Consider the following 27,991-nt stretch of genomic DNA (forward strand, 5'->3'; position numbering starts at 1 on the left):
ACTTCAAGTTCATGAACGTCTATGTACAATTGAGGTACTAGATTGAGGCACCCCAAGTTTGAAATATGTACGGCTGTACATTTTCTGTCGACCTAACTACAAAACTTATACCATGTCTCTGATATAATGTACTCATTTGTTACACTTCATAAAACCAATAACATTTGGCACGAAACAATTTCATGCCGTACTTTAATGACAGGAGATTTAACAGTACAAGGATTATAGAAAAAAGACAAAACCTTCTGAATTTGTGTCTTCTGCTTCTAAAATGTTAAATCTACCTTAACGTCTATGTACAATTGAGGTACCAAATGCACCCTGTTAGAACTATGTACGGCTGTACAATTGCTATCTACCTAACTACAAAACTTATACCATGTCTTTGGTTTGTACAGCACGACATAGCATAAAATAATCTTCACGTTGGTTACACTTTACTTAATGAAAGCAATAACATTTGGCAAGAAACAGTTTTCCCCGTACTTGAATTACAGGAGATTTGTCAGTACAAGGATCATAGAAAGAAGACAAAACCTTCTCGATTTGTGTCTTCTGATTCTAAAATGTTAAAATACAAGTCAGTTGCTTTGACTTTCACGGTCTTTAACAGCTATTTACATTACTTACACTTGAAAGGCAATTTCTTCAACAAACCGATCCATTTGGGAATCATGAGACGAGAGAAACCCCAAAGTCACCCCAACAGCAATTCACATTATCACCATGACAACGGACTTTCATTCCCAATTAATACTTCAGTTGTCTGCAGGTAACAGTGAGCCGATACCAGCTTCACATGCGATACGATACTCATGAGATATTTCCCGATACTTGACACTTTTTTATATCGATACTGTGACGTCTTTGCTCCAGACTTGTACTAAGACGTCATTACTGTCGGTAGAATCCAGGCTTAAACGAGTAGAGACCGCTTAAGTTGCTGTGCTGCCAAGAGGGCAGTAAAATTCTTCCGGGAAATAAAGTTATGCTTGAGAGCAGTAACAATTAAAATTCTTTCAATGTTATGTGGAATACACATCACGCTTCTTTGAGGTTGTTACCTCAACGGTATCGAAACAAAACCTGTGTCGTTCACAAGTATCGATACTTGAACACTCCCAGGTATCGACTATGTCGCATAAATATCGACTCACCCTTACGCTGCAGACTTCAGACTGAGTATCGCCTGCAGACCGAGATAAAATTCTTCACCCAGCCTTGTGCGCAATTAGAAACGGCCAGGGTAACAGTACAAGGTATGTGCACAATTAAACAACAACATAACCACACATTTGCATTACATGCCACATGTTGGGATCGACAGGAAGAGTAGCATCTCTGCGGGGAACTTTGATAGATTCTAAATATACAATGACACTTTTCAAGAAAATCGTAAACTCTTCCACTCCCACAGCAATGCTGTACAAGGTGATTCTACCTTTTGAGTTGGTGGATAAAATCCTCAAGTGTGACTCTTCAAATGAAAGCTACTGAGCAGTACTTTCCTGTGGTGCTGTTTATTATGCTGTACAAGGTGGTTCTAACGTTTGAGTCTGTTGTTTAAATTCTAAAGAGTAACCATTCAAATGAAAGCTACTGAGCAGTACTTTCCTGTGGTTCTGTTTATTTTGTTGTTCAAGATGGTTTTATCTTTTGAGTCTGAGGATGAAATCCTAAAGTGTGACCATTCAAATGAAAGCTACTGAGCAGTACTTTCCTGTGGTGCTGTAGCTGCACAAGGTGGTTTTAGGTTTTGAGTCTGTGGATGAAATCCCTCACATGTGACCAATCAATCAAAGCTGCTTAACACCACTTTCCCATGGTGTTCTTCCTTGTCTTCTCAAATTAAATTTTAGGATTTTCTCAAATTTCGAGTTTTAGATGCTCTTTGGAGTGAAACTCAGATTCATGCCGAGTTTAATTTTCTAAATATCCACACGATTGTGTCCAACACGTTGATCTTCTTTGCACTTGCCTCACATCTAATAGGAAATGTCTAAACAGACTTCATCTCGGACTGCATGTTATACCCAGCCTCCAACTTTTCAAAACTAACCTGCTTTCGTCACGATGCACAGAATTTTCCCCAAATGCTCGAACCTCTTACATCACTTACTACACAAAAAATGAAGAATTTGGCTTGGTGTCTGGTTAAAAGGATCATTGATAACTTCTAATCTGTCAAGATTTCATTCCGCTCCTGAGTCATTAATCAAGCAAGCGCGGCCACCAGTGGTAAATACAAAATAACGTATTTCAAGCTTAGAAATGGAGCTGCCTTGAAACGAAGGCTTATGCAGGGATTCCCTTCAATCAATCTTCATTATCGTATCGTATTGTAGTGGTTTGTTTAACAAAAATTCCCTGCATAAGCTCAATTACAAGCCTGCTCCAGTTCAACAAGTCCAAAATTAAACTACTCAACAGAAGGAGCGCCGTTACCTTTGACTGACACAATAAACACAGCGGCAAATTTGAAGACGGGAGACAGTTAACCCTTTAAGCCTCAATGGAGATCAGTAGCTTTGTCCTTGAAATACCGTAAACTGCCGCTTATAAGCCCTGGGCTAATACAACTTTGGAAAGGGTTTTATATGGCCTTATAAACGGAGGGGCTTATATCCGAGGGGGCTTATAACCGGAATAAAAAAAAACCGTTTCCAAACGAGGTATGGCAGTGTTGATCGAAATACGTTTTCCATTAACTGGTTTTTAATTAATCCTTAAAACGTCAATATTTCGAAAAAAAAACAGAACCAACAACACGAACGAATCTAGACGGCGGTTTATATCCGAGGAGAAGGGGGATGGCTTATAATCGGATGTATTTTTTTTGTTTACAGGGAGATGGGCCTATAACCGGGAGGGCTTATAAGCGAAGGGTGGAGGGGGTGGGGGGCTTATAAGCGGCAGTTTACGGTATCGGGAAAACATCAAACACGCAGATCACGAGAATATAGCAAATAATCACTGAAAGATAAACTGATTTTGAACAATTTCTCCCAACTAATACCACAACAAATATGAAGAAGCCAATGAGGAGAATTTGCGGTTTGATATTAGGGCTTAAAAGGCTAATGACACTGCTAAGCAAGGTTGATACTCTTCACCATTTCTCAAGTGCGCTCAAAAAACTTTTCAAGTGTCCATAACTCGATAGACGCACAGCTAAAAGGAAGAAACAGACGCGGTTTGGCACGGAGACAAGTGGTGGAACGGAGAAAACGTCGTCTGGTTACTCAGACCCATCCTTTTATAACAAAACTAATAGCAAACGGTATAAAAAAACAAGGGTGAGCGAAGAAAATCAAAAACTGTCGGAGCTTCTCTAAGTTTATTAGTTACGAGCGTTCTAAACTTCCTTTTCTAAATATCTTCTTTCCTTTCATGCAAGAAGCCGTATTTTGCGCCGTTTTGAAAATCATTTCAACTTGTTTTAGAGTTAATTTAAGTTGGACGCATTGGATCGCTATCGTCCAACGAACTTTTGCGTCTATAATTAACATACTAATGGAAAAAAAGACAACTTTTGGAAATGGTAAAAAAGCCGGAAAAGGTTTTCATTGTCCTATAATACGAAAATTTTCCCTCGAAAACTACCGTTACATAGCTTCCATTACTTTTATATCAGCGTTGTAAACTTGTTTACCTTAGAGAATCCGATAGATCCAATCTATAGTTTGTTTAGTTCTTGCTGAGCTCCTTACTAGCATAGCCCCACAGTGGGCTTTGAATTATTCCCGCCGCTATTTGTCGTTTCGTTTTCTCATAAAGAGCGACTTGATTTCACTCCAATCCAAAGATTTAACTTCTGTGTCGACTAAAATTTACCTACTCTGGACTCGTTTTCCATCTTTCCGGTTCTTAAAGAAAGTTTTCTTCTTCATTAGCGACCGAGAAGAAATTTTCGTAGCTGAATGTAACTTGAAAGTGTTATCATGATTGTATGGATGCAGCGCATGCGTCAATCGAGTTATGGATACACACCTACGTTATTGAATTTGATTGGGTGAATTTACTTTCACTTTGCTCACGGAGTGGTAGGGTTTAGTACATCTCTTCCTCTCCAAACAGGCTTACCGTTAAGCTTAGAGACGTTAACGACTTACAGTCTGCAAAATACTTGCTAAGATCACATCCAAGGCCTCTAGTTATAGAACTGCGGTCGTTGATTGTCAATTTCAAAGTAGTTAATGTGTCACTTTTTGCCAGATTATCGCACAGTTCCAGTAACTGACCTTCACTCACTTCACTACAGCTATTGATTGTAAGACTGAGAGTTGTTAATGACTCATTTCTGGCCAAACCATCACCCAGATCCTTCATCCAGTCTCCTGCCGTGTTACTGTAGTTGTTGACTGTAAGAGGGAGTGTATGTAATGACTTGTTTGACGCCAAACCATGACCCAGATCCTGTATCCAGACTCCACCCGTGCCACTGCAGTTGTTGATTGTAAGAGTGAGTGTATGTAATGACTGGTTTGATGCCAAACTATGACCCAGACCCAGTATCCAGTCTCCACCCCTGCCAATGTAGTCGTTGATTGTAAGAGTGAGTGTATGTAATGACTTGTTTGACGCCAAACCAGGTCCCAGACCCAGTTTCCAGTCTTTATCCGTGTCACTGTAGTTGCTGATTGTAAGAATGAGTGTATGTAATGACTTGTTTGACGCCAAACCATAACCAAGACCCAGTATCCAGTCTCCACCCGTGTTACTGTAGTTGCTGATTGTAAGAGTGAGTGTATGTAATGACTTGTTTGACGCCAAACCAGGTCCCAGACCCAGTTTCCAGTCTTTATCCGTGCCACTGTAGTTGCTGATTGTAAGAATGAGTGTATGTAATGACTTGTTTGACGCCAAACCATAACCAAGACCCAGTATCCAGTCTCCACCCGTGTTACTGTAGTTGCTGATTGTAAGAGTAAGAGTATGTAATGACTTGTTGGACGCCAAACCATGACCCAGATCCTGTATCCAGTCTCCACCCGTGCCATTGTAGTTGTTGATTGTAAGAGTAAGAGTATGTAATGATTTATTTGACGCCAAACCATAACCCAGACCCAGTATCCAGTCTCCACCCGTGCCCCTGTCGTTGTTGATTGTAAGAGTAAGAGTATGTAATGACTTGTTTGACGCCAAACCACCACCCAGATATAGCCAAAGGAAACAATTGTCTCTATTGTGGCTGTTGATGGTAAGGGAGAGTGCTGTTAAAGACGCGTTTTTCGCCAAATTGTTGTTGAGGTCTATTTCCGAGTCAACGAGGGAATATAATGTAAGAGTGAGAACGAGTGTAGCTAAGGAGGTGTTTTCCAACACTACTTCAAGCAGACGTTGCATCCAACCTACGTTCTCGCCAGAGCAGTTTTCGATTGTAAGAGCAAGTGTTGTCAATGATGTGCTGTTTGTTAAACCGTCATTCAGACCCTGTGCCCAGTCATCACTCACCCCACTGATTGTGAGACTAAGTTCACTTGTTCCAGTATCCTTCACTTTACTGAATACTGAAGGAAATAATGAGGGATTATCAATACAGAAATGAAGGCCACAAGGAGAACAGTCTGATATCAAGTCATGAACAATCACCTTTAAGTTCGCATTGTGATTGGCACCTGAAAACCGCTTAATAGCAGCCTTGCCGTCAGTGGTCAATTCTCCCCAAATGTTGAAAGTAACAAGGTGTACGCAGTTTTCTATTTTCAGGTAGCTCGTAAGACTGCTTGCAACATCATCAGTTACGTTTCCGTAAATGTTTAGAGTGAGTCGATACGGTGTGGACTCCACCAAGAGTCTCCCGACAGCTTCTATAACTTCACAGCTCAACTCACCCCAGACGTTTAATGTCAGTTCTAGATTAAAATTGCTCTTAGCCAAAACAGGAGTAAGACAAGCGACCTTAGCAGCCGCAATCTTTCCACTGGTATTCGGGTGGAAAGTGCACGACTGTTTTGCTTTGTTTGCTAAAATAATACCTTTAATAACAGTCGCCCAGCTGTCAGGGAGTTCACCAAAGATTTTTACTTTCAAAGCATCCACGGAGCAATTTTTTAAGAAACCTCTTTTTAAGAAGACGATGCCTGATTCACTCACCCTTCCAAAAACAACCAAAGTAAAAGATTTCAAAAAGGCTTGTTCTGAAAGTCCTTCACAAAGGGCAGAAGCTAATGAATCTTGCATCTCTCCAAAAATGGTGATGACAACAGAGGTCAAAGACGTGTTGACTAAAACTCTTTTCAGAGCCAGTATTGCAGTGTCACTTAATATACCATGAATCTTGAGGACAACTGACTTCAGGGGTGTATTAGCAGACAATCCTTTTTCAAGAGCTCTGGCCCAAGCTTCGCCCCACTCACGAAACAGTTCAAACGTCACGGTGGTCAAGGTGTTGCTTGCAGCCAAACTGTCACCAAGAATATCAACTCTGTCACAAGGGAGGCTTTGAAAAGTTCTAAGAGTAGCTGACGTTAAAGTCGAGTTTTGCGATAGTCCATCGTAAAAGGCATTTTCCAGAACTTCTATTGTGGAAACGAACAAACTCTGTAGTTTGGGACAGGATTTCAGGTAATCAAAAGCAGAATTTACTTCTAATTTTACTTTACTTTTACTTCTTGCATCTTCATCACAACACACAGATAAATGAACAGGATGCCGTAATTGTGAAAAGTTCCGGCAGTATTTTGCAACCTCAAAAAAACTAGAACAAGAATAGTCGCCGTGTCTGCCCACTTCCACAGTCAAAGGGAAAGGAATGAAAGAACAAAGAGCCATCGCCACTTCTTCAGCATTTCCACTTTCATTGAAACTTTCAGTAAAAAACGTTCCCTGCTCCTTTTCGCACTTGAGCCAGTCCCAGTTGTCACTCTTCAGCTTCTCACCAATCTGTCTGAAAAGGACACTCGCTTCTTCAGCCATTATGCCAGATAGAAACAGAAACACTTGCCGGTATTTTACTACAATATGGTCATGGAAGTCTAACTGAAACTCTTTAAAGATATTGACGTCTTTCTTCAATAACAGAAATGCCAGGTATGCTGCGGCCAAGTGTTCTTGGAATGTTTTATGGAAGAAGTGGTATTCGTGTTGTGGGTTGATCTTTTTCAAACTGGCTTCCTTGAAAACGAAACCTGATATCCGAGCTGCCAGATCTTTATACATCTCTTCAAATTTTGCAAGTTCTCCTTCACGAAAAGAAAGACGATCTTCTAACAGGCAGTTCCAAGCTAACTCCCCTAGTGCAAGTAAACTCTGCTCAAATTTCTTCTCAAGAGCCTCGTCATCCTGGGGAGCTTTCAACTTATTTTTTGCACAGAATCTTCGTAAAATGCAACGAACAATAATCTGATAGAGCTCAGTACGGCGAGATGGAAGTTCTCCCTCGTAGTCCTCAAAAACGACACAAAGAAGAAGTAAATTCAGTGGATTGTTTGGTAAAGCATGAAGGAAAGAGTTTTCCCGGATTGCTTTGATAAGCCTCTCTCCTTTTGACAAATGTTCGGGCCCCAAAAGTCTGAAGTGCTTTCTGATATACTCAAAAGCATCTTTGTCAGAAAATCCTTCTATTTGCAAAAGGACATCAAAGTTAATGTTCTGTCTCAATTCTATTCCTCTCTCTTGACGCGATGTCCCCAGAAGAAAGCAGAATGGAAACATTCGTCTGTGAAGCAATCTATCCACGTGATGTTCAGCACCTACAGGTAGCTCGTCAAGGCCATCCAAAATTATAAGAACTTGTTCTTGGTTATGGATATCCTGGATGTAATCCCTCAACTCTTTCTTGACGTCGTCATCTTCAGGCAGAAGTTGTTCATTGATGGCTTTTATTATGCTTCCATCAATGTCCCGGCATTTCAGAAGTAACACAATATTAAATTCAGGAAATGAACACCCTTTCGGAATTTTTCCATTTGCCCAATCATAGGCTATTTTAAGACAGAAAGTTGTCTTGCCAATCCCTGGGCTTCCCTCTACCAGCACTGTGGAATCTTCCCCTTTATTTAAAGTGTTAAAGATGTCATACACCTCCACTTCACTATTTTTAAGCTGAACACCTCCTGGGAATATCGTATGACGCCGCATTCCAAAGCTGTTGAAGATATCATACATAGCCACTTCGTTATTTTCTAGCCGAAAGTCTGTTTTTCGTCTTGATAGCATTTTCAATCTTGTATAGACATCTTCAAGAGGTAACTTCAAGGTGTTCTCCCAAAGAAGGGGTCTCAAAAGAGACCGCCTGTTATACTATGCCTTTAGAAGTCTGACAACAGGGTTATCTTGCCCTACAACAAAACAGCAATCACAGTCAAAGATATTCTCTGCGTAGAACAGTTTACTGAAAGCATAACTTTTAACAGACTGCTCGTGTATGAACTTTCACTTTGATTTGCGCAAGCTTGGTGTCAAAATACATGAATTTGTTCTGAGTGCAAAATAAAAACCTAATAACCTCCCAACTTCGAATTTAAGTGGTAAATTGCCAGACGTCGCATCTACTTAAACATGGAAACATGGTGGTTGTTTAACTGGCATTTCAATAACACGTGAAATCTGAAGACTCAGCCACTGTTATGCGGCTTTCAGTTCTCTGCCACCGTTAATCACAGAACACGTCTTAGAAAACAAAGAAATTCAGCTTAAGACCGACGATGTTGAGATTGGCAGATTTCGATCCATTCTGTTAGTTTAAGTGTTAATGGTGTCCCGTTGTTGTCTCCTTAATCATGATTGACAGAAGGTGGGATTTTAAGATCAGAGTCTGCATGTTATTCAGTGAAAGGCGCTGTAAAATTTAAAACTTAAATACCTTAAGTACCAACTAAAGTAACTCAGTGGTAGAGCATCCGAACTAGTAATCAGAAGGTCTTAGGTTCGACTCCTGATAGGAGCACTTGGATTTCTTTTTTCCGAGTATGCCTGCGTCACTTTCTAGAATAATCATCATTCTCATTCATTCATCAGGCTGGAAGTATACCATCACATTTCTTTCACATACCACACGTTCGACATTCAAATCCTAGCAGTATGCAGGATGTTTGTCCCATGAACCTAGTTTAATGGCCTTAGCTCCTGCACGAGTCTCCTGTAGCTCAGTGGTAGAGCATCCGAACTAGTAATCGGAAGGTCTTAGGTTCGACTCCTGATAAGAGCACTCGGATTTCTTTTTTCTGAGTATGCCTGCCTCACTTTCTAGAATAATCATCATTCTCATTCATTCACCAGGCTGGAAATATACCATCACATTTCTTTCAAATCCCATTACTTTTTCTTAGCACTGCCCTTCAGTAAGTCTGGGGGTAGCAGTAAGATACATGTATCAAGATTTCGCTTTGTGTTTATGCAGCAACATAGCTGCTTTCAAGAAATAGAGGACACAGCTTCAACCTTATCCCAGAATCTTTGTGACACTTGTCATTTTTAACTCGTGAAAATGCGCATACGCATTGTATTTGGTTGGCCCAGGACTCGAAATATAAGTCGTATTTGACACTGTCTTATTCAGTTATTCCGTATTCTACGCCGCTTAGATTTTAGCCTTTCCGCTCAGCGAGATTGAACTTCTTGAATAGTTTTATAATTTTTAAGAAAGTTTTAATTTGGAAAATAGTTTGGAGCCTTAAAGTGGTTGGCTTTCAAAGGCGAGTAAAAGGGAAAAAATATCTCCATTACCTCAGGAGGTTTGAACTCGGGAGCCTTCACTTCAATCGCGGTCTTGAGGAAATTTCAACGGCGGAATGCGGTGCTTTACTCACCAAAATAAAAACGTACAAAGACTATATACATCTATCGAGTGTTCTTTAGGCTATTTCTTTCTTAAAAATTGGAAAAAGAAAAAGAAAAAATTATATATCTATTATCTCAGGAGGTTTGAACCCGGACACCCTTCGCTTCAATTTCGGCCTTACGGGGCTTACAACGGCAGAATGCGGGGTTTCTCTCTCCAAAAAAAGAAAAAAACGTACGAAGACTAAATACATCGGTCGAGTTTTCTTTAGGCTATTTCTTTTAATTTCAAACTCCAAAAAAATGTGAAATGTTATAATTGAAGGAGGAGAGAAACTTAAGCGAGCCGTGAAACCATATTTGAAAGTTTACAGCCCATTGAGTGATCAGTGGAACGAGCGAGTGACATTTCCCCCACATTATGATAACTCGTTCATTGTGCATGCACACATTCACGAGTTAAAAATAAGCCTTGCACTTCTACAGTAATTATTATCAATTTCTCTAAGAGTACCACATGGCAAAACAGATAATACAACATCTTCTTGACTATATATTCTGCCAACATAGCACATTTTTCAGCTGCTATAAATACATATAAATTAAGGACTTCTACATTTATAGGTAGTTACCTCTAGAAACAAGAGTAAACGGTCTCGGTCTCTTGGAAGTCTGAGTAGCACTAGGACATGACCTTTTCTTGTTTAATGATGTCTCTTCCCTAGAAGAATCTGGAATGAAAAATAACAAACAAGAAGATAGAACGACTGGGTTCAAGGTTTTAGGCGGCTGACTGTTTCAGGCAACATATGAGCACTCACTTCTTGGGAAAAAAAAGGATGAAGAAGTAAAATTGCACTAAATCCTTTAGAAATATTACCAGACACATGCTTCTAGGATGCTTGTATGAGAAAACAGATGCCTTTTGTTTTCCGGCTAAGGTGTCTGCTCTCGCTGACTACTAGTATTGGTTGCCTAGTTAATTCCTGGCTAGAGGCCTGACTAGGGTCACTCTAGGTTAGTCTGTCACCTCTAACAGTCCTCCCAAGACAACAAGTGTATATCGAATACAAGTATTAATACTTATTATGTGCATTGCCCTTTTGGTCATCCATAACATCTATAATGTTATCGATCACTTTCGAAGGGAAGATGTACATTCAGAGCTGTCAACCTCACACGTCTTTAAATATGGAGAATATGACTTCCCCGGCCATCAATAACAAAGCGCCTTCCGTTCAGTTGGGTGGGGGACGTACATTAAACAGTACCAGAAACAACGCTAAACATTGCATAATATGCAGAAAATGTTATTTTCTTGCAGAAAAGTCGACTCTACGATAAAAAGCTAATTTCGTTAATTATCCGGGAGATTAGAGACATAAATCTGGAGACCAGAAGATACGGCTCAAAATCTGGAGATTACAGACATACATCTGGAGACCGGGAGATAAAGTTCAAAATCTGGAGACTCCCGGATTATCCAGGAGAGTTGACAGCCCTGTTTAACATTGTTCTCATTACTCATTTTAAAAATTCATCGAATGTCTCACGCGTGAAAGTTATAATGAATTCTAGTGCCTGTTTTCTTAGCTCCTTCCTTACAAGACGGAAAAAAATCCTCAATGGCATTAATGTCAGGCTTCAGGCGGGTATACGTACATGTAAACTACTATTGAAAGGCCTAGTGCAAAATAAGTGCAAGTAGCAATGTGGCCTTAACAATCCAAATTTCTCTAAATTTGCACTTATTTAGCATGCACACTTTTCATTCCATATTTGAAAACAAAACTTTCTAATAAAATAACAGAACTGTAGGCCAAAGAAGGCCGTTCTTTGGATAAATTTGAATTCTACGGGTAAAACCCTTAAAAAATAATTTAAAATAATTAATAAAATAATTAAAAACAATTAAAATAATTCAAAATAATTAACAAAATAATTAATATTGTTAATTAGTTACAACACTTTTACTTTTTTTAAGAAGGCCTTGAAAAGGAATAAAAAACGCAAGTTACTACATGTATATTATGGCACAAATATGTGCCCGTTTTCAAAACTGGTATCTGCCCACCTTTAAACAGGTGTATAAACTTCAATAAATATTGAAGTGATAGTTAAGTAGACAAATCTGGTTAGCTGGCATTGTTTTACATAATAAGTTCCTCTACCTGGCTTAGATCGAAGGCTGACATAGTGATGTTCATGCAGGTGTCCCAACACAAGCTGGCTGCTGCTGCTAACATCATGTTCTGGGTGGATAGTTAAGTCATGTGACAGACTGCTGATCACGTGAATGCATGTTTTAAAGCAGTTTGCTGCAGCATGGAGAATGACGTGGTCACCCCATGTCCCATCTGCTGCCATGTTTCTTAGGTAATCAGGCCAAGACTGATGTCCATGTACAAAGTTAAACAGTTCCGTGCCATCTTGCTGCAAGAGAACAACAAAACAATTAACAAAAAATGTCAAAGTACATTGTGCAACTTCATCCAATGATCAACTGGAGGGTAAAGCTTTTCACTAAATTTGGCGAGTGCAGCGATCTGCAACAAACCAAATTATATTGACATTTTAGCATAAAATAAAGGTTAATGTTGGCAAGCAACAACTATTGAGCCTGCATTATTACTGCGGTCCACCCTTAACATGTGACTTCCCTATACGGCAGCCTGCTTTGCATCTTATTCTGTGCCAGTCTTTTCAATCGCCACTTTCTTGGAAGGCTGCAAGTTGAGCAGCCATAACATTAACTGAAACATGTTAACTGTTTCATAATTGAACAACTGAAACATTGGATACAATGCACTTTCAGAGCTTTACTTCGCTTTAACCCTTTAACCCCTAAGGCAAAACGACATTTTCTCCAGATCCAAGACTACAAGCTCAAGGTCTATGTATGATAAACCATTTTAAAGCTACTCATGAGTGTATTTCATAACTGATATAATTATGAACGAGAAAAGTTATGGCTTTGAGATAAATGGCCTTAAAACATAAAAATTTAAAACTTCAAAAACGTCCCAATCCTTGTGTATATTAGGTATACCCCTAAACTATAGCTTATTTTGCAGGTCTCAACATCTTCATTAATGTGAGAGATGTCTTAAGACCCACAACTTATAGGGGAAAAAAGTTGAAAAGTTATGGGGGTGGTCAACCATACCACATATGGGAGGGGGTTAAGTTTTTATCCTTTTAATGAGTAGATTTTCACAAGAGCATCTTGGTGTCAAAAATTCATAGAAATCTGTCAAATATTGACAGAGTTGTGGCATTATGTGCCAAATGGCACTCTTAGGGATTAAAGGGTTAAGTATCCACATGATATCAGCCTTTGAGTAATGTACCAACTGTCCAAGAAAATTAGCAACCATAATCTTTAGAATTTGACTTCTGCCTTCTCTTGCAAAATGACAATTAAGTTTTATCTTGATAGAGGAATTTTCAGTCAGTGACACAGGCATAATGTACTCAGAAAAAGAAACTCTGAATTCTTCCCCCTAACAGAGTTGAACCTTTGACCTTCCATTTGGATGTTATAGCACTCAGCTACAGGAGACTTGTGGGAGCTAAGACCATTAAACTACATTCATGCAGTGATAAACATCTTTATACTGCTAGGATTTGAATGTGATAATATTATTATTGTGTTTATCGTGATGAATCCACAGTAGAGGTATATTTTTCAGTCAGTCACTTTGGCATACTTAAAAAAGAAACTCCTAATTCTTAAATTGAATTGCTTTTCTAGATTTGTATAACCATAAAATGAAACCAAACTCACTTGTTAGACATTGCCAATACTAACATACCAGTGTAGGGTTCCCCTTGAGATATTGGACTATGTGTTGCCTCAATGCTTCATGAGAGATTTGGATTCCTTTCACCAGGTCCAGTTGTTCTGACAATGCGTAAAACATGCAATTCCCTGAACCTTTGTTGCCCGAAATTTGGAAGCCTTTCTCTGAAGCAATTTTCTTTAACCCCTCTAGAAGTTGTGTCTCGCCGATGATCTTGCCTGCATCATATCGCATTTGCTCAAGACCACGGAAAATTTGTTCAGCTCTCATACCTAAACCACCAAAAGGAATGACAAGTGTTTTTCCAAAAACCCTATTACTATAATTATATAGAGTATACAAGTATCAAAAATCCAAATAGTATTCAACAAGACATACATGTAGTAATTACATAGCTAACAGTTTTTGCAAATGTTACATGTACATGTTGGCAAATTGTTGTGAAAAGTAATTCTGCCTACCTTCTGTTCCACTTGTCAGATGACTTTGAGAGGCTGCAGGGAAAGGAAGCTGACTGTAACCTGCTACTGAAGACTGACTTTCACCAGAAAAACCTTCAGAGGGGAAAATTGTAATATGCAAACTTGTATGTTATTATACTCATAATGAAAGACACTGGATGTTCTTCATTTTGATTGTTTCTGTGTCATGTACCCTAAACTATAATTTACAGAAATAATATACGAATTAGATGATGGTTTCACTGACACACACTGAGTTCTCCTCTGCAGAGGTTACATTTGGCTGGTAAACCAGCCAGTAAAATTGAACTAGAAAAAACTAATAAAATATACGTCTACTGATATGATATCACTGTTTATGTAATGTTTATTTTTTTTTAATTCACTGTAAGATTGGAATAATACTTATTGATATAGAAATGAACTACGTAGTTTTAAAAAGGATATCTTGTGTTTCTGTGACCTCGGCAGGTTCTTGGAGCTCTGTTCTCTGGCAAGGTTGAATGACAACTGATGTCAGTGGCCAGGCAATGGTCCTTTTTTACCAGAACTTCTGGTTTAAGATTTTCTATCCTTTTACTGTTCACGTACATGAACAAGTTTTCCTTGACAAGTTTTGTTTTTATTATTTTGACTTGTTTGACTTAATTTACACAACGCAACATATATAAAACTTGCCAAGTTCAGACTTGTTGAGGAAATCATTATTTTATCATGTACATGTACAACCTTGAGGCTCCTTAAAAGGCCATAGAATTATCTACAAAGTCAGAAACATCCAAAGTGCTATAATTTGTTCTAGTTATTTGACCTCTCGTGAAAGTATAGGACTAAGTATTACCTGCATAATGTACAATTGAGCGTTTGCTTGGATCTGTTATACTCGAAACAGATGATACATGTATCGTCCTTTCTGGAGCTAACACATCTTGGGGACAGAAATGATAATCATTAAAGTAAGCCAATTTGTGGCTGCAATGTGTTAATGATGATGTTGAGGGTAATTAAATAGAAATGTCCTCTGAGACCAGATTCAAATCAAGATCAATATGTAAAACATGTGCAGTGTGAAACAATCCTGGAGAAAATTATTATTAATTGCATAATAAGAACCTACATCCCAAGCAACAGTACAGAGGTATTTTACAGAATGCCGAACACAGAATATCTCATTTCCTTCAAACTCTATTTCAACGTAAAGGTTAAAAGGCGACTTTAAATATCGCTCAGTAAAAATTTCAACCGATTGTGTTGCGAGAATATAAAGTCTCAAATTGCAAACAGTCATTACAGTACCACACAAACAGAGGGTGGTCTGCCTGTGATTTTACGCTACCTCCATGTACATACCTGTAACACAGTTTAGGGTTTAACAACAAACTATATTATTTTGGTCTATTTAGCACTCTTCTGTACAATTTAGGGTTTTAAAAAGCACTGCTTATACAGACAGTCGGCTTTAAGTTTTTGTGATGGCAGACATTTGACATTACAGGACGTCTATGGATTCAGTGTTCAGAGTTCTGCAAAATATGTCCCCTGCTCGTGCAAGCAACATGAATTCAATGTAACAGCTTACCTCCAAAGTGCTGCCAATCTTTGAAAACCAGTGTATCACTTAGAATGTGAGCAGTAAGGGAAGCAGCCATTATGCTAGCAAAAGGTCTCCATGAATCTGTTTTATGCTTCTTGCCATCAGCAAAGTCTGAGACACCTTTGATGACAACCCATTCAACATCCAGGTCATGTGCTGCGGTATACAGACCTAAAAAGATGTACATAACATGTGTCCCTCTGTGAGATTAAGCAAACAGGAAAAAATAGAAAGCAAGTGATTAAGACAGCCAGTATATTCAAATATTAATATTCTACAAGAAGAGATTTAGGTCTGAGCACATGTTGGTCTATAGCTTCAAAATGGTTTCCCTTGACATGCCTGTTCTCCATCAGACACAGTGGCCGGTCACTAATAAGTTGTTCAATGAGAGCTGTCACTGTTAGACAAACCAGATTGCAGGAAACCATCAAAGGCGACCGGATCTCTTATATTCACCAAGAAAAGGCAGAGCAAGATTGCCTGAGGTTGGCTACAAGTTATTATGCCCCCAGAGAGATGACTACTACATGTATTTACCATCAGTAAAAAAAATGATCACAGGAACAGATCATTATTTCAGCAGGTGGTGGTGGATTGATTACATCTCATCAAGAACATTATCAAAATGAACAATTAGCACTTGAATACCACTAGCTTGGTGCTATCAAGCAATACAAAAGGCACAGGGAGAGGGTAAAAGATAGCTGCCAAAGAATACTCGTAATTATTGTCAAGAAGTCTGACTGAGCAAATGCACTTGGGTAAAAATATTCACAAATTCTGCAACATGTTTTAGATTGTAATGTATATCTCACTGTAACTCTCCCTTGAACTTAACTTTTGAAACTCCGACGTATGAAATATATAATAATCAGTCTAAACATACCAGCTCTATGTGAAACTGCCATCCTAATTATAGAATATCCATTATTTGCGACACAATACTAAATCAGTCTGCAAGTTAAAGTTACAAAAATGTACAAGCCATAAAACCACAACCTAACTCAAATAAATTATTTATCTCACCACCATGTAGCCTAGGTGTTGTTTGCCGATTCAATGTTTATGGTGCAATAGTTGACACCATCGCCTGATAAAGGTCAGCACTTTATTGACCAGCACCTACATTGTATGCTACACAATAGTGTGACAAACAATTCATTTGAGCTATCAATTTGAACAACAATGACAAACACCTTTCATGAAATGTCTTCTCTTTTGAAACTTTACATTTGATATCCCTACTGCTATGTTGTAATTGTTAAACCAGACACACCCTTACCTTCGCCTTCCAATTCAATTGCAACTGCTTGAGGAAATCGTTTGATGAGCTGATTACATCTTTCCTTGTTATCAACTTCCTCTGGGCCGCTCAGGAACACACCATCTCGGTGCACCTCTACCTCTAGTTTTCCTGGGTCTTTCAAAGGTGCCTCCCAGCCTTCATTTGCATTCTGTACTAGTTTTGCAAGACGCTTTTTCAAAGGAACACTAATGCCACATTCTTCGATTCCATCCTGAGTAACCTTGCTAGGGGCATAGGTTATCAACTTTTTTGAGACAACAATGTCTCCCAGCTTCACTCTTTTGTCATCTAAGCCACTACAGAAACCCACATTGAATAGAGCTTTGGGCCTTAAGATCTTCACAGCATTTAGTACTACAACTGCAGGTCCTTGAATGCTGGAGGAACCCTTATCGCATTTAATTACTGCAATTTTCTGCCTCATCTCATCGCCACCAATATCTCCAAAGTACACAAGACTAAGTGTTTTGTGATAACTTTTAAAGAAACCAGGATTCAAATAAGAAAGGCAAGCTAAAAATGCACAGTCTGTCACTGTTAGTAACAAAAAATCGATGGGGAGTTGCACGCTTTGCCAATCCACTGATCTCTTGGGAAGATTCTTGTTCTTTAGGAGAGGAACATCCACCTCTGGTGGGTCACTGGTGCCGTCTTCAGTTCTTGACGTCATAGTTAAAAACACTCACCTCCTATAAGATAAGGGTATTGAGTAATTTAACAATCCATCAAACAGTTAATCAGTCAAAATTAAATAGGAAATATAACAAAATTGAAAAAAATTAATGATTTAATTTTAATTAATTAAAATTGGGGGCTCATGGCTGGGTTGCCAGGATTTGCCAGCCATGGGAGCGGTCTTTATCTAAGAGCTGGCTGCCAACAGTGGAAGCTCCTGGATGTCTCAGGCACCTAACCTCTATTTAGAATTTGCGGTTGTTAACTTTAGTTTCTTCTTTACTCACATCACAAATGCAAGGTCAAATTCCTGCTTGTATATAGTTGTAATACAGTCTTCCTATCATCCTTACAACAACATTGAACTCACAGTAAATATATTGCTGACAGATCACTGTCAGTTGATAGTGAGAGAAATTGCTGATATCAATGTTATACACTTACCAAATCCAGCTCCTCCAAGGCTCCAAGTACACACGCACATCTTGACCCAACACTTTAACATATTCATGAACAGACAGATGCACTGGACTTTTGCTAAAAAGAAAATCAAGAGAAGAACAAACTCAAACAAAGAATGTTAGTGCACCGCTAGACTGATGTCAAACTTGGTATGGCAATTTGAAATGAGCAGAGGTTTCTCAAATCAATCATTACAGTCAATCCACATCATGTGTTACCAGTATTTCCAAGAATGAAATGAATATCCAAACTCCACTTGGTAATGCCTGACATTTGAATACAATGTTGAAAATTTCTCTGGAAATCTTTCCAAAAAAGAAGCATTAACTGAAAAAAAAAAAAAAAGATTCATGACAAACTACTTGGAAAATAATAAAATTATTGCTATTCTTGAAATACTTACTGCTGTAACATAAAGAAAAATTCATAGCTTTATGTGGTCAATAAACTAGGGAAATTTCTACAGGAACTCTTATTGGAAAAATTCAAAACTGACATGTAAATTCCAAATCTCTATTCAAATTTCAACAATACCGGTCACGCGTCACATGGATTGACTGTAATAGCATATTTATTTAAAGTCTTGTCTCAAAAATAAATTTCTTATCATATATTGTCACAGCAATTGCCCAGTACAGCTAAACCTCCCCGAGTGGTCATCATTGTAGTTTAAGGGACAATTTCCCTTTAAGATGTCATCTTATAGAGCCCATGTAACCTAACCATGGTACTCAGGTGCACACAGCATGTAATTTACAAATATCTCTTGTAAGTGATCACCTAATTTAATGCTAGTGTCACTTCTCTGTGATGTGTCAGGTCTTTTAAAGGGGAAGTATCACGAGAATTTGATGTCATTTGAAAACCCAAAAACGTTTGTCTGTCTACAGAACAAGAAAATAATTGTCTAGTTTTGTTATAAATTTTCACCAATGAAACAAAACTGTTGATTAGTGCCTCTAGTTAGACATAGAGTAAGTCAGAATGGATTGATACTTGAAAACTGTTAAGCTAATCTTTTTCAAGTTCGCGCATTTTTGTGTCCAAAATGCGCTAGAACAGATCAAGAGATGTTCCTTTCAAGAATTGAGTTTATTTCTTTCCCCTGTTGTTCTTGAATTATTTTGTAGCTAAGTTAAGGTCTTATTTTCACCATTTTTAAGAAAAGAGGCCAAAAACACCATGACACTTCCCCTTAAAGACCTCCCACATACCTACATACATACATATCCTTTATTTAAACATGATGGGGTTTAAAGCTCAGAGCTTGTGCAGGGGTCGTGTGAAAATAACTGATTACAGTATAAAACTATATTAAAATGGTGATAACATTACATACAGAACACAAAACAATTGACTACAGCAATTAAGGCATAAAATGTAAAATATTCAGTAGCATATGAAATCTTGGTAGTGCCTGGGACTGCAACAGCGACTGGGCCGGCTGTGCGCTAAAATCAAGTTCCTTAAAATAAGAGTCCTTTTTCACTTTACGATAAAAATCAGCAAACTGGCCCGTACCTACATACATGTAGGTAAAGGGCATAACGAGATGTGCATCTAATATCTCCTTATTATCACTGCTTGATTAAACATTCATGTAATGAGAATAAAGGAAATGATCACCAAAGATCTAAACAAATTCTCCCAACAAGTACTATAAGAAATATGGGGAGAACAGTAATGAGAATGTGTATGTTGATACTGCTTGGCCTAGTAACTTGCTTGTGATGCATCAGGTCTTAAAAGGAACATATAGATTACTTCATGGAAAGTGCGCCCGTACGGTGTTTACGCACGAGTTGTTGACGTATCAGAAATCAAACGAGTGAGCGCAGCGAACGAGTGAGATTTCTGATACAAAACAACGAGTGTGTAAACACCATACAAAGCACTTTCCATGCTGTAATTTGTTTATTTTATACATACTGAGATTTTTAAGCGCTGAACAAGTTTGGTAAACATGTACACATAGCTCTCAAGTATTTATTGTTATAATGAAAGTACACAAAATGGAAGTACACGAAAATATCACATTATTTCAAAAATGAAAACAACGACAGCATAATGGTTGGAAAAAGACAATTCTTACGGTAATTTTCCTGTCTTAAAATAATCTTAATCAGTTTAGAAATCGAATATCGAGAGTTTTCACACAACAAGTACAAAAATAAAGTATTCGAATAAGAACTGAGGATATATAACATTATATATTGCAAGGGAGGGCTATCTTCATCCGAAGAATCTAAAATACGTTTCACATGCTTGAAGGTGTGCTTTCTTGTTGCTAAGTTGGCATTAGGTGACTGATTTACTGTGTTTATGGAAATGTTAAAATGTCCTCCATGAAAGACTGCTCCGCTAAATACACTTGCAGCGGGATGCATTGTAGGAGTGCTTGATGACTGAAAACTACAAGACAGAGTTTCAGCTTCACTCTCTGTCGCCAATGCTCGATGAAGTTTTGTAGCACGTTCAGTCGAGGTCGCACTCAGTATTCTTGACATATTTTTTTGCTGTTGCTGAGATATGTGGCTGTAATTGTTAATGCTTTGGACATTTCTGAGGCCTGAGAGCTGCATTATGTGACTAGGAGGTATGTCGCTGTCGTTTAGTTTTTGTATCATGCGTTTACGAGCGCTGTGATTTGTCAGTCGTTTACTTGAAAGGCCTCCTTTTTCCGCCATGGTTTTCATCAAACAGTTCAATTTGTTCTGACCCATTGCACTTGATTTAAACCACAGGTTACTTAAGGAAGGTCTTTTTGTGTAATTTATTCCGAGATAATATGGCGCTGATCAGGTTTATTCATCGCGTCAGGTTGCTTTTCAGAATAAATCTTGTAAACGGCATCTGGATCTCTTGCAGGTGGACCGTTTGCTGCTGCAAAAGCCTTCGGTTGAACAGCTCTGACATTACGAGGTTCCGCTCCCGTTCTAGTTTTCGTTTGCCGTTCAGAATACTCTAAGTATTCAGTTCCGTCAGCTTCCATGTGAAGTTGCACGTCGCCCCAAGTCATCCGCCGATGTTCTTCACAGCCTCTCAAGCCAAAATGCACCGAATTGAGAAGCCACACTGTGTTTAGCAAAGCTTCGGCATTTGAGATTCCGAGTAAATTCTTTTCGTAAAGAATGTTTTCCTCCACATCAGTTAAAGCTTCAGCTGCGTTGGGTTTGTTCCCTTTTCCTTCTTTTTTCAGTTGTTTACTGCGAGCTTCCAGGCATTTTCTCGCTTGATCAAATAGTCTTCGATAATACTCGCTGAGTACTTGCTTTCTTTTAAATACCGGTTGAAACTTAAAAACAACCCTCGAACGCTTGATGGTTCATAGTCTTGGCCATCTTTTCTTTTCACACTAACAATGAATTCACTAACGTAGCAGTTGAGCTCTTCTGGTTGAATTTCTTCAATTTTTCTTTGTTCGTTTTTCTCCAGCAGAAATGCTGTAAGTAGCTTCACATCCCGCTGTGTTTTTACTCGAGTGTTTTTGTTTTCTTGGTCGGTGATATATTCTTCGATGGGTTTATCCAAAGGTTTGAACCTACTGCCAGAACATTCAGCCGTCAGTAGTTGTTTATCACAATGTTTTAAACTCGTCTAGAAATCCCGGCGAGCGAGAAATTTAGAGCCGTAAAAAAGCTGGCGCAATCGACAAAGCTACCACGTTCATTGAAAATGTTGATCCGTTTTGACAGCCGCTTTCTGATTGGACGAAACGGGTTTCCCACGTGTGAGAAAGTTGTTTCGCTGTTATCATTGGCTGCGAGAATTTCCGAACCGGGTTTTCAACAGATCAATTCTATCTGTAAGTCTCAGTATGTATGAAATAAAGAACTATTCAGTTGACCACAAATATTGGATTACAGTGAAAATATTTGAGAATAATAAATTGCTGTGTGGTAGTTGAAAACCACGATCTTCCCAACACAGATCACATGTCAACTGAACTCAATCCAGCTTATCTCTCTTGTTATAAGATTTGCGTTAGAAGGCAATGCCACATACAGTAGTATGAATTAAGAAATATATGAGAGATGACTGCAAACAAGTGGTTTTAATAATAATGCGCCGATCAAATCGAAACTTTAACATCCCCCCCCCCCCCCCCCGGGCAAACCCCGGACATTTGACTATTTTCTGTGCCTGGGAGTGGGGAATTTGATGGGTAAGGCCTTCCCGGGGGTGGGGAATTTGACCTTGCCTGGGTGGGGTGGGGAAAATTGAACTGGAAGTGTCAGGTTTCAAATCACTTTTTGGGGGGCGCCGAAGTCGCTAACAGCTATAAACACGTGTTTGGATGAGATGGAAGAGTTTAAAGGAAGAGATACAGCATTACAAAAAAAGCTTACAAAAAAAAGGTCTTCAAAAGTGAGAGTGCTTAAATATTTTATTATTAATTATTTTTATAGATTGTATATAAATGATGTAGATTTTTTATACAATGAGTCAAGCTGTGGCTTTGTCCCGCAGTGAATAGTGAAAGAAATAAACACTGTAGAATGAAGACAATGAAAAACCACTTTGGCTTAAATTGCAGAATATCCTGCCACTCGAACAACATTCTACGTAGCCGGCTAACTAATTAATATGTATTTATAGTTCTTTAAACGATGTAGTTTTTTTATGTGTTGAGTCAAGCTGCGCCTTTCTCCCGCATTTGTGTCTGCAGAGGTTTTTAGAATAGCCATAAAACAGCAGTGAACAGTTAAAGAAAAAAAAATTGTCGAATGAAAAACCGCCGCTTTGGCTTAAACTGCAGAATACCCTGCCACTCGAACAGTCTACATAGCAGGCTAACTCATTTTAAATATGTTATTATGTATTTCTCGTTAAACCTTTGCCGTGTTTCGGAGTTAGAACAGCTTACACTTGCTGATTGACATTGCCCCTAAAGTTGTGGTTTTTATCATAACTCGTGACAGGAGCCGACGACGATTGTTCTTTAGGAGGGGCATTAAACATTTACGTTAATAAATACATAAATACGTTTACATTGTGATACGCACGCACAATTGGACAAAGTGTTTCAGTAAACAAGTCATAACCAAGAAATCAAAAAGTCAGGAAACGACGATAACGCAACAGAAAAACAAACTGACTTGGAAAGCCTTATTACGTTACTACGAGTAATAAGTAAAAATGAAGAAAAGGATAGTCCTAAAACGGGCAGCATATGGACAAATCCGACGATAAGGTAGGGCATTTGAACACCATTTTGGCTCGAGGGGGCGGGAATTTGAACGATCCAATCTTCAAAAGTTCAAATGCCCAGGGTTTGCCCGGGGGGGGGGGGGGGGGATGTTGAAGTTTCGAGTTGATCGGCGCATAATCTTTCATTAGGAAACTTTCAATCACTCCTAACAGTGGTTTTCAGAAAGGTCCTTCTAAGATTAAGAAAACCACATTTTCCAGACTGTATAAGTTGAACACATAAGTCAACCCTAAAATACCAAAATAAACTAAACCTAACTTTTTCACTCTAGAAATTAAGATTTTCCTGATAATGTATCTACACTTATAAAAAAAGCCCTTTAAAGATTTAAAAAATTTAATTGAGGCTTCCTTTTAATGAAGAGTGCCTTTGAGACCAAAAACAAATTGACCAAAAGTATTCACATCCATCCTTATGGACTATAATGATTATTCACGTGCATACAATGTACATGTAGAACGCGCCTTAGAGACTTATTAGGCAGCCTAGGCCATGCGTGTCTAGCTATGCAGATCAGAGTGGCGTCTGTAACTGCGTCATCAAAAATGACAAACCAAGAACAAATGATTGATCTTTTGATCAGCTTACACCAAAACATTTGATAGAAACGTAGACTTGAAGTTAATGTTAGCATTCCGCGAAAAATGTGACTCAAACAAGACTTTCTTCCGACAAATTTCAATAAAATTAAACTGAAGATTAATTTGCATGTGTCCATCGACATAGCGTGCCTTATAATTTTCAACGCGAACCTCATTTGTCAGAGTCATGGAGGTACCTCAAGTTAAACTTAATCCAAAGAAGCAGTTAATGGCAATGTAAAATGTGTTCATTAAGTTAACAGTACGATTATCAAGTTCAAGCAACAATCCCACAACATGAAAGCTTAATATTTCCAAGAAGGCGAAACCTGCATGATCTCGAGCTTTTACAAAGCACTAAGACCCATCTTCATTGAAAGATTCAAGTGGATATTGAATCGAGGGTTGTCTGAAAGTTAAGAACGAAGTTAAAGAGACCAAACTATACACGCTTTAGTATAATTACTCAGGGTCCAGCTGTTCAAAGGCCGGATAACTTTATCCAGTGGATAAGTCACTATCCGTTAGTTTCAATCTGTGCAAAGATTACAGTATTTCCTCTTGTACAAGCAAATATGCACACTCTAACCACAGTTAAGTTTGGGAGTGTACGAAAACCTTGGACAACGTTTAACGTGAAGTATATTTTAGACCCTGAATAGTGCCTTATCCAGCGGATAAACTTATCCGGCCTTTGAACAACTGGGGCCAGGTGATTATAAAGATCCTGTTGATCTGATTGGTCGAGGATTGCGTCATATCCTGCTATAATCACCTCGCGCGAGGTGATTATAGCGGGGAGCATTAATTTTCAAAATGGCCGCTTAGCGATTTGTTGATGTTTCTGAGGAAGAAGTAAATAGGATGAATGTAAATGCAATTCCGAAAGGCACTAAAGATGTAGCTAAGTCCGAGGTGACACTTTTCGAAGGCAAGATATGAAAATTTTGCTAATTGTAAAAAAAAAAAAACCCTTGTAAATTACATGTTGTCGATGGCTTGCAGTCAACCCATGGACGATATTTTTGAAATTTGAACGGAGTTTTGAAATTTACATCTCAGTTTTGAAAATCGCAAACGAGATTTCAGAGTTTCTAGCTTATTGAAGGTACTAAGCTATGAATTTTTCTTTACATTGCAAAATTGAATATTTCAAGAATAACAATTTTTTCCCAAGTATTTTGAATCTTTTTTTCAGTTAATAATGCGTCTTTTTTGGAACGATTTCCAGAGAAATGTCCAACATCAGTGGGGCGGATCTAGGGGTGGTTCGGGTGGTTCGGTCGAACCCCCTAAACTGAACGTAAAAAAGTATAAAAAACGCGTGGTTAAAAAAAGTGAACCAACTCAGCTAATTTGTATGTCTTTTGAAAATGATATTTCTTTGTGTCGTTGTACGCGAAAACAGCAATAAAAACAAGACAAATTTGTGCCTAGTTGAAAATGGCCTCTAGTACATACGCTTGAGCTATAAAATTACTGCTTATTAACGCTTACACGTCCCGCCAAAACTGACAGTTTATGCCAAATCTGCCAATCATTCCAATTCCGGCATTGCGTAGAGCCACTCTGTTCTTTGGAAATCAGAGTTTTGGATCGTTCTCTCAGTGAGTCCAAGATTGCGCCGGGAGTATTTTAAAGAGAAAATTTACTTAAACGTTCCTCAACGTCAACTCACGACTTAATATGTCGAAGAACACAAAGCAAGAAAGAAAAGAAAATTTCCATTCAGTATATTTGAGTTTTTCCCTTCATGATCAAGATTAACGTCTCATTAAGCAGAGATAAGCTATGAAGGCTTTAAGACCAATCTTTTTGCGAACTACAGGAGTTGTGCAGGCCCGTCAACACTTTTAAACTCTCACAATGACGACAGAAAGATTGTCTGGCTTGGCGCTCATGAATATTCACCACAAGAAACCCGTGGATTATAATGCTGTTGTCCAGAAATTTGCAGAACAGCAACCCCGGAGAATGTTGCTGGCTGATCCCATTTTTGAGGAATCATGAATTTTTAATTTGAATGAATTTAAAATGTTTATCCGTCTCGATTATTGTCAGTGTTAAGAAAATCCATCCTTTAAACTACTGTAGTTAGCACAAAAATGGAGGTGACTTTAGAGCAATTAAACCACTTCAAATTGCCCCTGAAAACGCTGGAAATCACATTTCAGAGGCCCTAAAATTAAAAATTTTCCGGGGGAGCATGCCCACGGAACCTCCTAGGGGCTACCGCCTTTGGCGGGCATTTATCCGAACCCCGCTTCGTCAAATCCTGGATCCGCCCCAGAACATTCCATTCACACGTCGGACATTACAAAGAGAAATTCGAATGTTCATTTCATTCCTGGAAATACTGTTCACGCGTAACCTGGGTTGACTGTAAAATAAAGACAACAAATTAAGTTCAATTCGCGCAAGATTTTTTTTATTTAACAGAATTATTTCACAAACAAAACGAATTTGAGGTAAACAAGGTAAGTAAATCTCTCTAAGTTTTACGTTTCAGTAAGGAGAAATAGACGACAGTTTTTATAATCTGAAAACTAGTTTCAGCCGTAGTTTGTTGTCGGTTCGAGCGGCTCTCCATCGACCATCATCTAAAATCACCGCCTCATAACAAAAAAATTTTCATCTGCGACAACCGTGTACTTTTTTAGTGAGGCCAATAAACTGCAATAAAGGACTTAATTCCTACCTGAAGCAGCTTATCTCCGAGCGGAATTTATAAACGTCCGTTTACCGGCGAAACCATCATGTCAACAAGAAATTGTGCGAGAAAGCGCTATCGCTTGTGTTCCAGGCTCGAGTTTTACACCAAACAGCCTTGTTCATCTCCATCTATTTTGGTAAATGGGTCGGAGAAACCCAACATTCATTCACAGAAGTCAATGCTTCGTCTCAATGAAGATTATACTGCTGGAGGCATGCGCAGTTTATCGAGTGAGCATGTGATTTCGATTGTGCAGTTTATCGATTGAGCATGTGATTTCGATTGCGCATGTGATCAGCAGACTGCGCGTCTCTGTTCATTGACGCGTGACAATTTGCAACAAACAAACAAAATCGACATTTTTCGGACGATTCTGCTTGTTTTCCTCTGATAATCACCTGAGTAATTATACTAAAACAATTATTCGCCTCAGGCTCAGTAAATATTGGTGAATATTCCCCTCGACGAATTCACCAATATTTACTTCGCCTTCGGCGAATAATTGTTAAATATCCACTTTGTCGTACGCTTACATGTACCTTCGACAAATCCGCCAAACAATCAGCTTCACAATCCACGGAGAAACACTGGAGAAAGTTTGCCCACAGCTAAGTTCCGTGAAGTTGATTCGACTCGCTACATGTTAACAATCTCGGTAAAAAAGGTTTTCTCACGTACGAGTCAATGAGTTTTAACACGACAAGGCAGAAGAAAACCTTCTTCGCTTGATCCTTCTTCTCGGCACGCTTTGATCATATGCTTTGATGAAGAAGGGTTTTTTCCCGGATTGGTTTCTTTTTCCAAATATGGAAGTGATCAGAAATTTGCCGGATTGGAAAGTCGGGGCAATGGACTTACGAAAAAAGGAAAGTGGAATTCTCGTGCCTTTCGCACTTGTTGTTATAAATTCGGTTCGTAAAACTTAATGCGTGAAAGAAATTTTCTTTCAATTGTTTTGTTTTATGGACATAATTCTTAGGCTACACATGTATCCTGAAAATATGTATTCTGTGCCATCGCTAAAAATGCAGAAAATCCGAAACCCCGGCAAATTGAAAAAAAAAAGGCAAATCCTGACTCATTGAGTGCTTTTCTCTCTTGGGTATTTTAACTTCTTGGTACATTTTCAGCTTGTAAAGTAACTCTGATATGTGAAACAAATCTTCCGTCTTCTCTGCTATCGTCACTCGTACCCAAGCCTCTCGTGCGCCAGTAATGATGTTCTCGACTACGAACATGACGTCAGCATCCAAAACTAACGACAGAAAACCACACGTGCTTCCTTTCGTAGCAATTAAGGACGGTGCCTACTAATACCACTAATACCGACGTACTTTTGCGCGGATAAAGCAGATAATAGCAAGGGCTATTGAAATCCAAAAAGAAAATTGGAGGGTGGGGGGGGGGGGGGGTAACGACGCATTTTTTGAGATAAGTAAGCAACAATTATTCTAAAAA

The 27,991-nt window shown here is 38.7% G+C and overlaps 2 protein-coding genes and 2 pseudogenes across 4 annotated transcripts in view; all 4 read right to left on the minus strand.

Annotated features, from left to right (window-relative positions):
* The window catches only part of LOC146477760 (uncharacterized), a 150,056-nt pseudogene that overhangs the window by 34,936 nt on the left and 87,129 nt on the right, over window positions 1–27,991 (minus strand). The gene's annotated exons all lie outside the window — the stretch shown is intronic.
* Window positions 3,911–10,445, minus strand: LOC146477763 (uncharacterized). Its single transcript, XM_085113169.1, has 2 exons — window positions 10,356–10,445; window positions 3,911–8,282 (listed from the first exon to the last, which is right to left on the minus strand). The coding sequence occupies exon 2, from the start codon at window positions 8,158–8,160 to the stop codon at window positions 4,051–4,053; it is 4,110 nt and encodes a 1,369-aa protein (XP_084969295.1). The 5' UTR covers window positions 8,161–8,282; window positions 10,356–10,445; the 3' UTR covers window positions 3,911–4,050.
* LOC146477764 (uncharacterized) lies at window positions 10,342–26,715 on the minus strand. The gene is made up of 9 exons (XM_085113093.1): window positions 26,519–26,715; window positions 18,010–18,102; window positions 16,867–17,579; window positions 15,567–15,752; window positions 14,829–14,915; window positions 13,988–14,080; window positions 13,539–13,798; window positions 11,895–12,156; window positions 10,342–10,454 (listed from the first exon to the last, which is right to left on the minus strand). The coding sequence occupies exons 3-9, from the start codon at window positions 17,558–17,560 to the stop codon at window positions 10,342–10,344; spliced, it is 1,695 nt and encodes a 564-aa protein (XP_084969219.1). The 5' UTR covers window positions 17,561–17,579; window positions 18,010–18,102; window positions 26,519–26,715.
* LOC146477765 (zinc finger MYM-type protein 2-like) lies at window positions 20,666–27,771 on the minus strand (annotated as a pseudogene). The gene is made up of 3 exons (XR_014865303.1): window positions 27,612–27,771; window positions 27,073–27,169; window positions 20,666–21,571 (listed from the first exon to the last, which is right to left on the minus strand). The product of XR_014865303.1 is annotated as a zinc finger MYM-type protein 2-like (transcript).

This window comes from Pavona decussata, unplaced genomic scaffold (assembly GCF_977016875.1).
Source record: "Pavona decussata unplaced genomic scaffold, jaPavDecu1.1 SCAFFOLD_69, whole genome shotgun sequence".
Classification (NCBI taxonomy): domain Eukaryota; kingdom Metazoa; phylum Cnidaria; class Anthozoa; order Scleractinia; family Agariciidae; genus Pavona; species Pavona decussata.

What these genes read in the sequence shown, in the direction of transcription:
- LOC146477763 (XM_085113169.1), bottom strand. Translation starts at nt 8,160, where the DNA reads ATGCTATCAAGACGAAAAACAGACTTTCGGCTAGAAAATAACGAAGTG.
- LOC146477764 (XM_085113093.1), bottom strand. Translation starts at nt 17,560, where the DNA reads ATGACGTCAAGAACTGAAGACGGCACCAGTGACCCACCAGAGGTGGAT. An exon ending in AATTGAATTGGAAGGCGAAG is followed by an intron (nt 15,753 to 16,866) that starts GTAAGGGTGTGT and finishes ACATCTTTTTAG; the next exon opens with GTCTGTATACCGCAGCACAT. An exon ending in CAGCCTTCGATCTAAGCCAG is followed by an intron (nt 10,455 to 11,894) that starts GTAGAGGAACTT and finishes TTTTCATTCCAG; the next exon opens with ATTCTTCTAGGGAAGAGACA.